Source organism: Macrobrachium nipponense, chromosome 13 (genome assembly GCF_015104395.2).
Source record: "Macrobrachium nipponense isolate FS-2020 chromosome 13, ASM1510439v2, whole genome shotgun sequence".
In the NCBI taxonomy this organism is placed as follows: Eukaryota; Metazoa; Arthropoda; class Malacostraca; order Decapoda; family Palaemonidae; genus Macrobrachium; species Macrobrachium nipponense.
The window spans coordinates 99,657,545-99,674,698 of record NC_087206.1 but is presented as its reverse complement, the minus strand read 5'-3'; the positions used below and the strand labels follow the sequence as shown (position 1 = coordinate 99,674,698).

Genomic DNA, 17,154 nt, shown 5'->3' with positions numbered 1-17,154 from the left:
AGCCCGTTAGTCTCCATGATTTTGTTGTAAAAGGTATTCTTTTCGGGAGATACTTTTGAGTCTAAATTATTTTGTTGCAAAAACTTTCTTTTCGAGAGACTTTTGAATGTAAAGGATTTTGTTATGAAAAATATTCTTTTCAGAAGATACTTTTTAGTTTAAATGATTTGGTTATAAAACAAAAATTCTTTTAAGAAGATACTTTTGAGTATGATAAACATTCCTTATAGAAAATAATTTTGAGACTAAATGATTATTATAAAAAAATCATTCTTTTTAGAAGATACTTCTGAGTCTAAATTATTTTGTTATTAAGAAAAAAATCTTTTAAGAAGTTCCTTTTGAGTCTAAACGATTTTGTTATTAACAAATAATTTCTTTTATTTTCGATTTTTATTTATTTATTTATTCATTTTTAGAAGGTGGTGCCATTTCAGCGGTTTAAATAGTATTTGATTACCCCGCAACAGAACTCATGACAAAGACTGAAATTGAACCTCTATAGGTGAAAGGTTATGAAAACCGAAGAAAACGGAAGCGAGAACAGAGCTCCAAAGCCTGACAAGAGAGAGAGACACTTTCAAGGAAAGATGGCAGGCTCGTTTTTTTAAATGATAAATTCTGAAGCAGACCTACAGGCAGTTATGAATGCTGATATCTGGAAGTTTCAGTGAGGTCACTGTGATACTTTGAATCACCCTTTCTTGTGGAAGCTTTTCAGTTTGAGCCTAGAATTTACATTTCGAATTCTTACAATTGTATCTACATATCAGTTCATATTTTTCGTCTTCCACCAAGTATTCCAGCCATTTTCCTTTCCTGTCATTCGACCTTCAGGAACCTCTCGTAATTTACGATCTTCATGTAATGCCTACTCCATCATGTCTTGCTTTCTTTCACTCGCCGTATTTACAACAATGTCTTGGTCTTACTCATGTCCTTTCAAGCACATCTTCTTTGGCAATCTCATTATTTTTAACAGTCCATATTTCACATTGAACTCTTTTCGCCCTTGCTGTTCTTGTTACTTTATCCGGCTGTTGGTTTGGTTGTCCACAAGGCGCTAAATTAGATTTTTGATGGATGCTATTCAATAATTAGTACTGGACCTTCAATGGCGCCGAACTGAATCATTTTCAACAATCGTGGATTTTGCAGTTTCCAACTGACTCCAATAATAACAGCAGCAACAATAATAGACTCCGATGATCCAATCAGGAGTAGATTTGAAGAAGACTAACATTGTCAGATATGGACATTTTTCTAATTTTGTTTTAAATCACCGCATAAGAAATGCAAGATTACTCATGGACTAAATCAGTCACATGAGTTCTGAGAAAAATCTCTAGAGACCCACATTTATCCCACATTTATCCGCTATTGAAAATAAAGGTGGTGGCTCCGCGTAAAGAGAGCCTGAGTGTCATTGAATAAACCCATGGTAATGGCCTGTCTCCTTAGATCTTGCCCTAACTAGCATCCAAAACGCTTCTGTAGTATGACGGCTGAGCTGTAATTTACGATGGAGCTATTCGTTCATTCCTAGGAATCAAATGGATCCGGAGAAACAATAAACTACCATGGTGCTAGCGAGAGTAAGATGTCTGTGTGTGCTTTTTCATTCAACTCTGTATGCATTCTTCCTTGCAGTGTAAAGCTTCATTCATACATACCCATATCTGCCACGAAACTTTACTTATTGTTTATTTATTATGAAACTAAATTAATCTGCGATATTAATATGTGCGTATCTTGTTAAAATCTAGTAATGCAGTAGCTAACGTATCTCCCACACCAAAAGAAAAAGAGTGAGGATATACTGCTTCCTATATACGTATATGTACATATATAAATTATACATATGTGTATATAATATATATATATATATATATATATATGTATACATATATGTAAATATATATGTATGTAGATATCCACATATATGTATGTATGTATATGATTTTTTTTATACGTTTAATAACATACCTAATGTTTTTTTTTTCAGTTTATCAATCTGATGTACCTACTCATTGACATATTATGTTCACTTCTTTCAAACTCAATGTGCAGTCTTCTAACCTCGGCCTCCTTATCAGCTTCTGGCCGCCTTTCGCCGTATTTTGCAAACGCCCTGTGATATTAAAGCCCTTATTTTCCAACAGTTCTTTTACTCCATACATGCAACGCGTTCTTGGTTGCCTCCCAACCCCCGGTGCATTCCAGAACCTCCGAATGAACTTGATGCATGTGCTAACTAAAGGGTGATCAGAACTTTTATTGAGTTATTTGCAGTAACTGTGGAAAAGCTGGAACCACTATTATTCTTTCTCCGGAAGCGTCATAGGCTTTGCTAATATTGCAACTGCTTTTGCTGTTGCTGACGATCTTCGTTTTTCTATTGTCACAATTATCTTTAGAATATTTAACAGAAAAATGAGCTCAGGTTTCAGCAATTTTTACTTCAAACCCTAATAAGATTGGGAGATGGATATCTCATAACGTAAGTGCACTAGAACATATCCTGAGGTGTACAGACAAAATAAGATAGCGGTTTATTCAATCATTCTGGCCGTTTACTATCGATACACTACTTTTTCTTCTTCAGTGTGTTGGCGGTTAGGGAGGCATATACAGTAATTGTGTTTCTTTCCCCTCATCTGGTCCTATTAACATTTAGATTTTAAAAAAATCTTAGCAATTCTGAAACTGATTTATGATTAAAGTCCGCAAAAGACTAAGAATAGTGTGGACGACAACTATAGGGTAACTCCCATCAAAAAGTGCCCTTGTAGACTTATTGTTATTATTATTATTAATCACGTGAAAACAGCCTCATGCTTCAGGAAGGCGAAAGTGTCCTATAGAGTACACGGATGTGAGTCTCTGGAAAGTGGAAGTGGTTTGGGCGTTGGGCGTGTAGGCTGGCTGCGGGCGTGGCTTCTTCTTAATGACATTTATCGGGTCACTTCGGATTTTATGGTTGCATTCTGGCGTCTCTATTTGTCAAACCATAAACATGTTAAGAAAATGAGAGAGAGAGAGAGAGAGAGAGAGAGAGAGAGAGAAATTGTGTTATATCGGATACAATAATATTGTCATTTAGAAAAAAAATGTCAAAATAGAGAGAGAGAGAGAGAGAGAGAGAGAGAGAGAGAGAGAGAGAGAAATTGTGTTATATCGAATACAATAATATTGTCATTTAAAAAATTTAGTCAAAATAAGAGAGAGAGAGAGAGAGAGAGAGAGAGAGAGAGAGAGAGAGAGAGAGAGAGAGAGGTTGTCTTACATTCTTCATTCTCAAAGTAATTTTGTACGTGGAGAGATGGAGAAGAAGACAGAGACAGAGAGAGAACTACGTACTCTCTGGGAAGTGAACAAATGTGCAAAAGCAGCGTAGAGCAAGAGAGATAAAGGAAAACACACGAGACATCCCTTTTTATAAACAACTATAAATCGTAAAATGTTAGGGCCACGAAGGCTGGCCCCAGTGAACGCCCTACTTGAAATGATAACCTTTCTCTCCTCATTTTTCTATGAGTTCCTTTCTCTTATGTTCTTTCCTCTTTCTTTTAACGAAGACCCATCTCTCTCTCTCTCTCTCTCTCTCTCTCTCTCTCTCTCTCTCTCGTCTTCTCTCTCTCTCTCTCGTCTTCTCTTTCATGGCAATCTGTTTATGACATTCGCTGTCTGTCTCAGGTTCCACATTACCATCTTACCATCTTCACAACAGCTTTTTGTTGCATCTTTCTTTGTCTTTACCCTGCTTTTACTCTGTTATGAGTCTCTGGTCTTTGACTTAGTTAGTCGTGTCTCGTCTTTTTCGCTTCTAGTCTTATTCTTGTGCATTTGATGCTTATCAGGCAAGTTTTATGGCGTACTCGATTTGTCAGAGAAGAATATTTCATTGAAAACAGCAAAGGTAATCAAAGGAAGCACGGGGATGTCCTTGAATAAAGTTTGTAATAAATAAACTATATCTGTTTTATGATTATACGCCATGCAGTCCTCTCCATGCCACACCTTCACCTACTTTTTTTCCTCTGGATGGGGTGGCTCTAGGAAGTGTTACCTTTTAGGATCATCAGTAAATTTTTAAAGATAAGGGTGATAGATTTTTTTATCTCTGGTTGCGACGATTACAATCGTATGCCTAGGTCAGCAGTGAATACTGCTGATTACACCAAAAAGGATATATATATATATATATAATATATACACACACACACACACACACACACACACATATATATATATATATATATATATATATATATATATATTTATATTCATACATATATGTGTGTGTGTGTGTAGGAAGAGACCTGGAGAGTCTGTGGTAGAAAACTGTGACAAACGCGGAGATACCTAGAACTGGTGAAGAGATAGCTGAATGTTTCGACTTGGTAGAGTTGCGGTAAAAATGGTGGCCGATAGTGTGGCGAAGAGAGTATAATTCGAATGTTTTCAGGGGGCAAAGGAAAAGAGAGACCCTGAAAATCTTGCACTGAATAGACAGTGGTGTTATAAAGGAAGGTCATTAATATCCACAAAACGTTAGTGCTCACAATGCAGAGGTGAATGGAGGAGGAAGCGCACGGCAGATGTTATAAAGTTTTCTGTAGTTGGTATTCGTAGCTAACGTCTGCTCATCATTTAAAACTGTATTTTTCCTTATCATGACTTTCACTTTCTTAATACGTTAATACGAAGGAAGAATTAGAAAGACTAATGAATTTTTCTTATACATAGATACCAGTTGAATATAGTTTTTTATATATCCCGTTCCTCAGGTGTGTAAGTGCGCGCGTGTCTCGGTATGGTGGAGAGAAACAGATATTATAAATGGACGTAATAAGATATCGATATTGATCTTATCTTTTGACCATTCTATCAGACCAAGATGCCCGTTATCATTGAATTTATAACGAGGTTATTAGAATAGACACAGGCTACCACTGATAACATCGTCAGCAAGCGAGAGATGCGTAGGAGCCCACCTCTACTTGAAGCTCCGAGCAATCAGAGACAGCTGTTTATTGGAACAGGATTTTTCTTCGTGACAAGCCCACGTGGAACTGGAACGAGGAACCTTACGCCCTTAACAAGGCCGGGCCCAAAGGAAATTGAGGCGAAACAGAAGGAGGTGGTAGAGTAAGTGGGGCTAAAACCTCGATAGCAGTGATGGAATATAATGATGGACTAGGAAGTTTGTCAAAATCAGGGAACACGAAAGCAAGGATAGAATCCAAAGCTTGGCACTTAAGGGGAAGAGGCAGTGATTCATGCATGACCGCCAGAGGTATAGAAGGACCCGCCTTAAAGCTCAGGAAAATCTGTCTTGTTGAAAAAACGTCAGATGTTTGTCAATGCGAGTAATTCTACAGGAAGAGCAGATTACAACATATTCTGAGTCCCGGTTCAGAAAAAAAGTAAATTAAAGCGTATTGGAAAATCAGCCTATTCATGTATCGGAGTGGATGTCATATGATCTTCCTTGCTTATTATATATACATTCGTACCCACTGTTTTCACGCATCTTGATTTTCTTTGCCGGTAAATTAGTTGAGTGTGCGTGTGAAGAATCCTAGAGCTATTTCTTGTAACAGTAGGTTGAATTTCTTTATATTTATAGTATTAAAGTGATTCGCATTCTCTCCATTTTAAGGAGACCGAAATTCTTTCTCCGTGTTTAGTTTGACCTCATTGTAATTTGACCTCATTGTAATTTGACCTCATTGTGTATTTCCAGGACTTTGGCCGTGTCGTTATGAAGGATGTTGATAATAATAGATAAATGCATATAAGAAAGCCCCAGCTGTTCAGGACTTTTTATTTTGAGAATTCCTATGTTGCATTTATAATCTTACCTAATTGCACATTACAGGCTAAGATATCTGACCACCGCTTTTGTGACGCCAATTTATCCTATAAGATGACTGCAAATAACTCGAGTCTCGTTCTCCCTTACAGGTCCCACACGTAGTGGAGGACGTATTGGATGGTGAGGGCGGCAGCGAGGGAGCCATGGAGGGCGCGGGCGGGAGGGCGGGAGGCAAGATGGGCGGAGGACAAATGGGGGGCGGCGGCCCCTCCCGGGGATCCTCCAGCAGTGGATCCTCTGGCCAAGGTAAGCTGTTATCCTTATTTTTCATTTCTTTTTTTCTGATTTGTCTTATTCTCCTGTTATTTGTGTGATGTTATGTTTTTTTAAACCTTCATATATATATATATATATATATATATATATATATATATATATATATATATATATATATATATATATATATACATACATATATGCCATATTAGCTGTTCTCCAGAAACAGGAGGAGGCTCCGCAGTAAAAGAAAGCGTTGTTCCCATACACGCTTAAAAGGCTAAAACGTGGATATATATATATATATATATATATATATATATATATATATATATATATATATATATATATATATATATGATGTGAATTAGGGTTGATGTCAACACTGACATTGAACAGCCGTTTCATGCACTGACACAGGAGGGTCCCTCTCATGTACTGAACCTTTTCACTATGGCGCTTTTTTTGGACTTGAATACCCATTTGTTTCAATACTTCCGAGAACCCTTAACCCAGTGCACTTTTTAGGGTACCTCTCATTCTTCCTCCCAAGACTTTTATATCTGCTTTTATATCTGAGCATCCTTTTTACCCTCCATCTATTTCAATTGGACCGTATATGGGTGCTCCGTATACGAGAGGTTTTATATATTATGATAAAGATTCCCAGAAATGCAGATGTCACCTCATTGAGCAGCTTTTCTTCAAATTGCCACAGTTCAATTGCCAGGATTATTTCTTCCGCAAACGATGTTGGAATTCATGTCTTCACCCTTGACTGTTTGTCTGTCTGAAACATATCCCCAGTTGGTACCTACGGATTTCAATTAAATTCTGTGTAGAGTTTGGCTGTGAATCCACGGAGTGGTGAATAGGATTTGAGGCGATCCCGGTTTCGCATGGGGATTCAGGATGATTTATTTGTAAGTTTATTTTTGCTTTGATGAAAGCATTCACTCTCCGACTGCTCTATGTAGTCGGTGTCGAGTTCCCTCAACTCTTCTGGCGGTGCAAAATTTGTTTCTCTCTACTCTTGATTTCTTAGCGCTATTTCTGACTGTCATTCAGCCATCATAATATTCTAACCTTTCTTTGTCTTTCCCTTGCACACACAAACACACACGCAAAAGCACCCACACACACATACATATAATATCTATATATATATATATAATATATATATAATATAATATATATATTATAATAATTCTTTTTGCTTTGCCCATTTATCTCTAATTGAGACATATAGTCCCCTTTTGCATAACAAGAGACTAATTCTGGTCATTAATGAACTTCAGATGCTTAGGACTGCCGACCGGAGTCGTAAATTAAGTATAAAAGGGCATTCCTGACCGTTTTCTTATTGTGCCGGTTTGACATTCTATTTGCTGTTTTAGAGAGAGAGAGAGAGAGAGAGAGAGAGAGAGAGAGAGAGAGAGAGAGAGAGAGAGAGAGAGAGAGAGCATTCCCATGCGTTTATTATCTTCGGAATGTAAGTCATTTAACCTACCGGGTGATCAGTTCAAACGCTCTTTAGCATTTTTTTCCATTTTCATGGTTTTTACTTTTTTCCTAAAAACCTGTCGGGACCAAGACGAGGAGATGGAAGGACACGAAAAATTTCGAGTGGTCCTGAGCCTTGAAATGAAGGGATTGATGTGGCTCTTCAGAGATTGGAGGTTATATCATTCAATGAAAGCGGCAGCGAGAGGAGACCTCCATTGCGTGGTAGTCGAGAGAAAGAACTTCATCGATCTCAGTATGTTGTTGTTTAAGATTAAGCTGGCTTTATGCCAGCACGGGCTCTTGCTTAAGAGCAGCCCGTAGATACTGATCTCAGTAGTCCAAGAATTGCTAAAGAGTACAAGGCGTGATCCAACCTCCAACTTGTTTCGGACCCGTGCTAAAATCCCCGGTCAAATAGGTCGTTGTTTCACCAAAGAAAAATAAGATAAATGCGTTATATTTTATTAGAAATAATTGTTCTGTACTATTTAATTTGCCCATTATTTACTTTTAACATTTTCATTCTTATAAATAAATCACCAATTATCCTTAAAGTCCTATATTTTTAACTCAATGCAAAACACCTTTTTCATATCTTTTTAGGCTTTTCCGTAGAATCTCCTATAACCCCCAGTAAACAATAACAGCAACAACAAAGTAGTTTGTAGGTTTACTCCCCGAGTGAACGATTAGGGAATAGTTCCTTCATGCAATGAAGGGCCCGTCGTTACCATATGCTGTTACTCGTGTGCATAATACTTTTTAGGGTATCGGACCCACCTGTTCTAGTCCGTTAGTATCCTCGATTCGTTTTTGAAACAAAAAATTCTTTCTGCTCGGCTTCTTTGTCAAATCAATATCATCATGGTCTTCGTTTCAACTGCTGTGCCATCTTTTATTCCGATTCACACTGCTCTCATTTCCTCGCTTACTGATATTTCCATTCTTTCACTGTCTCCTCTTGTTGCCTTTTTTTTTCCTTTTCATTCTTTTCTAGTCTTTTCATTTCTTTCACTCATCTGTCACTTCATTCTTCACATGCTTCTTTCTGTTCTTGCTTTTTTTCTCTCCTTGATTCTATCGTCGTTTTTCATTCCTTTTTTCGCTCATTATCGCTTTTGTTCATTTATCCTGTAATTGCCTTGTTTACGTACTCTTTATTCTGCTTATCTTTCACTCTCTTTTCTATTTGTGTATCTCTTTCCATGTCAGTCCTTTTTTACTTCAACTTTCTGTTTGATTAGTCCCTTTTTTTCTTTTTCGTGCAATTTTCCATTCGTTATTTTGTCCCAATTTTCCCATTATACTTAATCGAATCCAGCAAAACTACATCTACTAATGGTACTATATTATTATTATTATTATTATTATTATTATTATTATTATTATTATTATTATTATTATTATTCGTATAGGCTTTTCAATTTTATGGAGAACTGAATATACCGAACCACAATAGAGCAAGTCACATTAAACAGATTAGAATACATATAGATAGGAGAGGTTATGGACTGAGTGAATAAATGAGCATCGTCAAGACTGATATAGTTGAAGTGTAGTAGATAGGTGGGCCACGTCTTTTAGGGTCCCTTTCACACCATGCGTTTTGCCAACGCAGTTTACTACGTTGCGGTAATGCAAACATCAGTCGACTTATACATCTTAAGGGGTCGTTCACATCTTGCGTATCGTACGCACTTAGCGGCGTGGTGAACTACTCTCCGTTGGCCAGGGAAATCCCGGGATTAGACAGAATAACAAATATATACCCTATGAAGTTCATTATCTTCTGGTACCTGTTGAACTTTAAGCTACATATTATGCATTTTTATTCAACTGAGGATTATTATTATTATTATTATTATTATTATTATTATTATTATTATTATTATTATTATTATTATTACCACTGAGCTGATGATATACAGGTACTTTATCATGTTTAAAACTAAGTTTGAACAATGATTGATATAAATTATATGATATTAAACTAAGTAAATTCCTCAGTAGTACTGCTCTCTCTCTCTCTCTCTCTCTCATAATTTTAAAGAGATGAAGACGTATATACCAGATCCAATAAGAACATATTTTGTAAATGAGATAAAAATTATAACTCGCAATCTATATTGAATTACATAAATAATAAAAAGGATATTAGTGTTATTTTATGATGCATATACTATTTATCAATGTGTTTTCTTGGTATGAGAATGTTGTAAGAAACTATACTTGTTTTTTTTTTCATCTGTCCATCCGCCTGTGGTGTTTGCGTATGGTAACACTGCGTCCCGGGCTTTAGATAGTTACATTCAGCTTACATTCAACAATAATAACAATATCCTATTTCGAATATTAACGGTGTAATTCGCATACAGTCAATTATTAAAACACTTTTCATTTGCAAATGTACACCCAGATATCCTTTTATTCACCTAAAACTTACACATAGCGTAACTATTTAAAGCCCGGGACGCAGTGTTACCATACAAAAACACCACAGGCGGATGGAATGGACAAATGGAAAAAAACAGAGTATAAGCAGTTCTTCTGGACTCTTGAAATCTCTTCCCCGGCCTCTTTTATACACCGAATGCAAATTATAGAAAAAACATGAAAATGAAACTCCCGGGATTTAAAACCAAATTCAGGGAAACAAAACTGGGATAAATATAGCCGGGATCCCAGGAAAGATACCCTAGAGTCGTAGGTACGTCTTGTTATGATGGAACGTGAAATCGATATAGATCTTATATCTTCAGTGGAGACGAAACCAGTGTTATGGGATAAAAGTCTCGAAGACTACGAAAGTCGGAGTTTGACTATGTCTGCATTCAGCGTGTCGTGTTTTGCCTATGAAGCTTCTTATATATTATAATGATATATTCGTCACAGTAGTTCCGTGAATGAAGCTTGAGACATTCGGAAGTAATTGAAAACGTTGTTGCCATCCCGTTTTAGATCCTCAAATAATGTGGAATGTGAACCTGTTGTTTCTCGTTGGACGAGTCGATTTCGAGCTCGGCTACCAATCTGGCGGTCCGAAGTTCGAATATCGGCGCGGCCAACGCGGAACCAGAGGAATTTATTTTTGGTGATAGAAATTTATTTCTCGATATAATATGGTTCGGATCCCACAATAAGCTGTAGGTCCCGTTGCTAGGTATTCAATTGGTTCCTAAGAGAGCTGTTAATCAGCTCAGTGGTCTGGTAAAACTAAGATATACTTAATTTCTTGTGCATTCAAAGAGCCCACCCAATAAAAGCACAATACACCCTTGCTTCTCAATTGTGGTAGACATTACAGCTCACCATAGACTGAGTATAAACAAATCTCTCGCCATAGGATTCTGCATAACGCAGCTGTGTGCGGCAGTATTTAAAAATCTATCGCACTTTCTGCGTTGCGGCGAACGCATTCATCTGCAACAACAACACGCATAGCGTGAAAGGGGCCTTACCCTCCTTTTGAGTTTTTTTTTATAATTTTTCAACCATCGATTATACCATTTCTATCTTTGCTTTTAGTTAAATACTGACGAACATAGACTCAGGGAAACAAACTGACACCCCCGCGTAGACACGAGCAGATGTATTGCCAAATTTGCCTTATGGAATCTAAAGTCTCCTGTCTTGTTAACAGCAGCGTTCGTCATTAAGGGCTGACATCGGTATAAATTATATACAAGTGACGCTCTTGCGAATGACCGCTCACATTTCGCACTAATTCCCAGACGGCTTCGTATTTGAGAACGGCGGCAAGTTTACGCGATGTGTTGGACGGGTTGAGGCCAAAGCTGGCGCTGCTCTATTCGCCGACTTCACAACGAGCGTCATTATGCTTAAAGCAGAGATATGGGAGTTACACTATGCGATTCTTGTCGGACCAAGATACGATTGCAGTGCCGGATCTAAATGCGACACAAAATTGCGCAAATCGTACATTTGTCCGACTGCCGTACAAAGTGATCCAATTTTTGACAAGCGCTTGCTGTCTGCTCTCAGCCTGTAGTGGTGACTAGATGGACAGGAGGAGAAAATTATTATCTTTATTTATTACATTTGCGAAAAAAGAAGAGAAAACCTAGAATTCACTGGGTACACCCTTTGAATACACAAAGGCACTTGTATGGCGCATTTGCCACAATTTTCGAGGAGCTGAAGAGAGATAATGATAAATTTTTCAATTACTTCAGAATGTCTAAAACAACCTTTGAGGAATTCTTGTCACGTCTACATGACCAGTTGCTAAAAGAAATACGACATTTAGAGATGATATTTCGCCAGCACAACTACTGGCAGTTACCATCAAGTAAGAGGAAATAATATGGACCTTTCCTTGTAAATTTGCTTTTCCATATAGAAATTAAAAAGGAGAAATGAAAACAACTAGTGTTAGCTGAAACATCTCTATTTATCAAAAGTATAAACTGATATATCTATATAAAAATAAAATCTTTTACTTTGATATAAAAAATCCATATCTCTCTCTGTTTCATTAATTAATGTAAATGTAACGTAAGTGTTAACCATAAAAACTTTTCAAAAAATCATACATATCGAAATCAAAAGCTTTTAGTCCTCTTTTATATCAATAATCTGCCGATAACCTTCTAATAATTTCAGTATCAAAACGTATATGTAACCTAAATGAAAAAAAACAGCAAATCATTTAGTAAATCATTTCTTAGTAGTTTATGCTTAAGCCATCCATACCTGTAGTTCTTTCTTATTTACGAATAACACTATTGTTATTATTATTATTGTATGGTGTGTTTTCGTTGCATGGAACCAGTGGTTATTCAGCAACGGGAATAACACTATTTATATCCCTCAAATGTTTTCAGTACCCAATGCACCCTATCACCAGAAGCAGTGGAAGTCTACTGCTGTCGCACGTATATGCAGGAAAAAATCGCATAGTGTGAAGACACGTATTGAAGGCAATGGCCAACTGCAATCGCGTCTGGGTGCAGCACCGGACATGGCCATGTGGGGCCTGTCGGGTGTAATGCGATGCCGGACCGGCAAATTTGCCGGACCGACATAGTGTGAAAAGGTACATTAGAGATAATAGTCGACTGCTAGTCGCATGTAGGTCCGACATCGTGTCGCATTTACGTACGACATAGTGTGAAAGGGCCCTTAGTCTCTGCTATATTTGTAGTATCTGGTTACGCCTTGTCTCTTTCAGACAGGGTTTGGAAATTTCCTGTGTTTTGACATACGACTGCGTTTCTACTACTGATTATGACCTGCATATAGTACTATAAACAGCTCATAATCAGTAGTAGAAACGCAGTCTTAATCTAACACACACATATTCACATATATATTGTGTATGATATTATATATGTGTTTGTGTGTGTGTATCTGAAATTCCGTTTTCTCCTACAGAATGGGTGATTCCAGAGGGTGCTTCACTGCCTACTTGTAATATATATTTTTATATATATTTTGCGAGGTGCATAATAACCTCTGGTCTTTCTCCTCAGCTTGGGTTACCCACCAAAGCGGTCTAACTCCTAATTATATGATTCATAGCTTTGGTCAACCAAGGCAAAATGGGATTTAACGAAACGCACTGTACCTTCTAATAGCGCTCTTATTCACTGGAAGTCAATCAGTGGCCATGGCGGACACCAAGACCAAAGACAACCCAGTGAGAGGGCGCAAGTTCGACTCTGCGAAAGAGCACCTTCCGTGTGTAACCCATCGTGCCTCCGTTGACTTCAGCAGGGAATTATATACCTGGCAGATGGACGACTGTGGTGGCAGGGTCAGGGATGGACATGGGCTTGCAGCTTCGTTCTATACGATTTGTTGAAAACCGGAAGGTAAACGCCTTCTGGAGCAACCTCCTCTATGCGGTAAAGGCGGATGGGTAATTTTTTATATATCCAAACGACACGCCTCTTTCTCTTTGCTTAAAAATAAAAGCACTTGACTTACATACGTAGGTACATTATTAAACAAATCATAAAAACTCAGCTCACTTATGACTGCATTAGGTGCGCTATAGAGTATAAGGAAAAACACTTACAGTTATCCTGAGGGTTTGGAAGTCCTTAATGTGTTTTGACAGCAAGGCATTTTATGTTCATATGAATCCGACATTTCCTTCAGCAGTTGTTTACAAAAGATGACGACTTTAAGAATGACACTACTCTCCCGACCTGTATGGTCATGTCTATCATTCGTTGCTTAGCACTATTATTTTCCCTCCAAGTTTTGGTGCTTTTAGTCTCTCTCTCTCTCTCTCTCATTTGATGATATTCCTGTTTCCCTCTGTCATTCACGTGTTACTGGTCCCTCATTTCCCTGTCGTTCTCTATTGTTGCTATTCATTAGGCACAACGCTTTTTTTTTATTATTGTTATTCCCGGTACCTACAGCTTCTTTCTCTTTCATTTGATGGTATTGCCGTGATAGGCTCTCTTAGTTCTCAAACTATCTGCGAAGCTCTATTATCGGGAATTCGTAACACTAGCGCACTGGATTTCACAGCTTGAGTTACGGCTTATGGATTCTTTACAGAATTTATTCTAGCATTACAGAGCCATGAAGTACCAGCATGTTATGTTTAGTAAAGTTTCAGGCCTCTCCGTTGCACTTGATACCCACTGGTTAAGAGCAACCGAAGATAATAGTTTTAGACAGAACTTGATAAACAATGTTCATAGTTGGAGAAGGGTTGGCAAGCTTGCCGAGCAGCCGCTGTTTTAGTGGTACCCCTGTACTTTGGTGTCAAAAACAAAAGTTTTTAGTCTATGTGTCTTGTATTCCTGTCTTCTCGATGATAGAATACCTATATAATAGCCTTTTGCAGTGTAGCCAAGTTAGTAAGTAATGATGAGCGTTATTTTATTATTATATGATAAACTGATTTCTACCTAATGCGTACCGTGTTTTGTTATGTTTGTATGTGTGTGCGATTTTCTCTATAGCCAATTTTGTAAGTGTAGACTACCTTTCCTTGGGATTTCCTATACCCCGACATAAGATGATTATTGGGCAGCACAGAGGGAAACGTTGTTTGGTATTATTTTAGAAAGAGGAACCAGCCCAAAATGACATGAAAATATGTTTTTCTAGGTGATTTTGATGTGTTTTGCACGAATATCACCTTCATTTTCCTCGGAAATGAACGGTTTTAGACTTTACTCTATAACAAAGGGAAACAAAACTAGTTTTGACGTGTTTTTTAATGATTCTTGGCAAGCTCGCGTGTTCTGGCAAGATAGAATGGTTTAAAAAAGAAACTAAGAGTTACTCTTACACACAAAATGTAAGCATAAACCTACTACTACAATTATGGGGGACCCCAGTGGGAAGCGGGGTTTTTGGGTGGGGGGAGGAGGAGAAAAGTGATTTTCGGGGCACTACCGAACCTAATACAACCACCTAACCTAACCTAGGGCCCTGTACCCCTACCTAGGCCTAGTTTTGTTTCCCTTTGTTATAGAGTAAAGTCTAAAACCGTTCATTTCCGAGGAAAATGAAGGTGATATTCGTGCAAAACACATCAAAATCACCTAGAATAACATATTTTCATGTCATTTTGGGCTGGTTCCTCTTTCTAAAAATTTACCGAAAGATAAATGTCCCAGATGTGTGTAATGAGAACATAATGAAAAAAAGGAGAAAAAAACCCGGCCATGACAAACGGCGATAAAGCCACCGCCCATAATCGTGCCGCAGGTGCCCTAACAAGCATAACATAACATAGCTTAAGAACACATGAATTAAAACACCAGATCGTACCTGAGGGAAGCTTTTCATGACCCTGGACCAAGTCTTTAACTGAGGTTAATTAACGGCAGTGGCAACCTAGCCTAACCCTCCTTCCCCTAACTAACCTAGAATGACAGGTTTTGCATTGGCAGGGCTATCCCTGTTTTCCCATAACCTTAGTCCAAAAGAGTGAGAATCATATTTACAAACGTAATACCTTTAACTTAGGTTGCTAGATCCTTCATGGGATAAGGGGTTGTTGGTTGGACCTTTGGACCCTGTAGCATTGCATACACTTAGCATATGTCCTGTTTACCGTAAATCTGCCATGACGAAGGTTGTAGTTCATTTTAGGCTTTTGGGTGTGGGCATAGCTTGGGGCCTTAATGTAGTATTACTAGTGATTGAGTTGTTCTTTTTGTTTGTTACAAAGATGCTATACTTAATTTATATGTAAATTGCACATATAGGAATGGAGTAGTAAAATATGCTGAAAAACTGAGATAGCAAATTAAATTTTCTTATTATAGTGCGAAAACCTACAATGACTCTACCATTCCTACCCTAACCTAACCAAACATGATTTTGGATACAGAATCATACCCAAAGCGATTGATATCATTTCACTGTACCCCAGCTTTAATGTTAACCAAAATTTATGGCAGTGACAACTAACCTAACCCTCCCAAACCTAAACTAACCTAGATTGCCAGGTCCTACTTGGAGCCAAACCTAATAGGGTAAAAAACCGCATGGTACAGGGGTGGACCATGTACGATCAATGTGTACAACCCCAAGAAAAGTACATTATAACGCGTCCTGACACCGGAGTAGAGGTCTTTAGCTCCGTTTCTCACCAACAACAAGTCGCGTCTGATGCCCATCTCCGATGTCAGGACGCGTTATAATGTACTTTTTTTGGGGTTGTACACATTGATCGTACATGGTCCACCCCTGTACCATGCGGTTTTTTACCCTAGTTTTTCCCCTCTTGTACGCACATTTTCCAAAAAAAAAAAAAAATCGCTTAAGCACAGTCACAAAAAAAATCATGTTAGATGTGATGTATTTTTAGAAACTGATCGAAAGTATGTACATGAGCAGCCATCATAAATAAGAGCTATAATGGAACTGAATACTATCAGTTTCTTAAACATGGAAGGAGCTGGAAAACACATGGGAGCTTTTCAATGAGAAGTTATGAAATTTGGATTGGCAATATTGAACCTAAACATCACAGTTTAAGAGAAAGATTGCTTAAAGGTCGTTTTCTGGCACATGTGCTCTCTCCCTCCAAGATGTTGTAAATAACCTGCTATGAAGCTGCAGAGAGCTCTTGGAGACGCTACAAAGATTAATATGGCCACTTGCAATATCTGTCTTGATGGTAACATGTCATTCATATTTCTTTAAAAAAAATTACAAAATATTCACAAATTTACCATCAGTGATGTTGAAGTTAGTGTTCGTAAGAAATTAATGTAGCATTATTACCATTTTTCATTTTTTATGCTAAGCAGGTAGGAAATAACTTTCTGCTGTTAGATGTATAACTTGTCATAGCATGTTGGAAGATGTATTGCTTAACATTTTGTAGCCCAGGCTTCATTAAAGCACATGGAAAGGCAAGTTGTTGTAAACACCCGTACTTAGACTGTACCACATGCAAATGTGGTAAAAAACACCATGGATGTTTTTTAAAGGAAAAGTTTAGTAATCATTGCAATATCATGTGAACACTAGCAAGTCCAGCCTGTTAGTATTATACTATTTAGCACTACACCTTAAAGCATGTTAAGAGCATCAATCAAGTATTTAAG

General features: G+C 37.7%; 1 protein-coding gene across 16 annotated transcripts in view; it reads left to right on the top strand.

The window, feature by feature from the left end:
- Window positions 1-17,154, top strand: part of LOC135225223 (rho GTPase-activating protein 45-like) — a 617,019-nt gene that overhangs the window by 274,668 nt on the left and 325,197 nt on the right. For 15 of the 16 annotated variants that reach the window (XR_010316935.1, XR_010316936.1, XM_064264541.1 and 12 more), the window contains one exon: window positions 5,971-6,127. Coding sequence is in view for 14 of the 16 variants with exons in the window: in XM_064264533.1 (XP_064120603.1) it covers window positions 5,971-6,127 (157 nt within the window). In the remaining 2 variants the exon portion in view is untranslated. Of the gene's footprint in view, window positions 1-5,970; window positions 6,128-14,310; window positions 14,443-17,154 lie in introns of those variants that run through there. The other variant, XM_064264542.1, reaches the window with a different exon arrangement.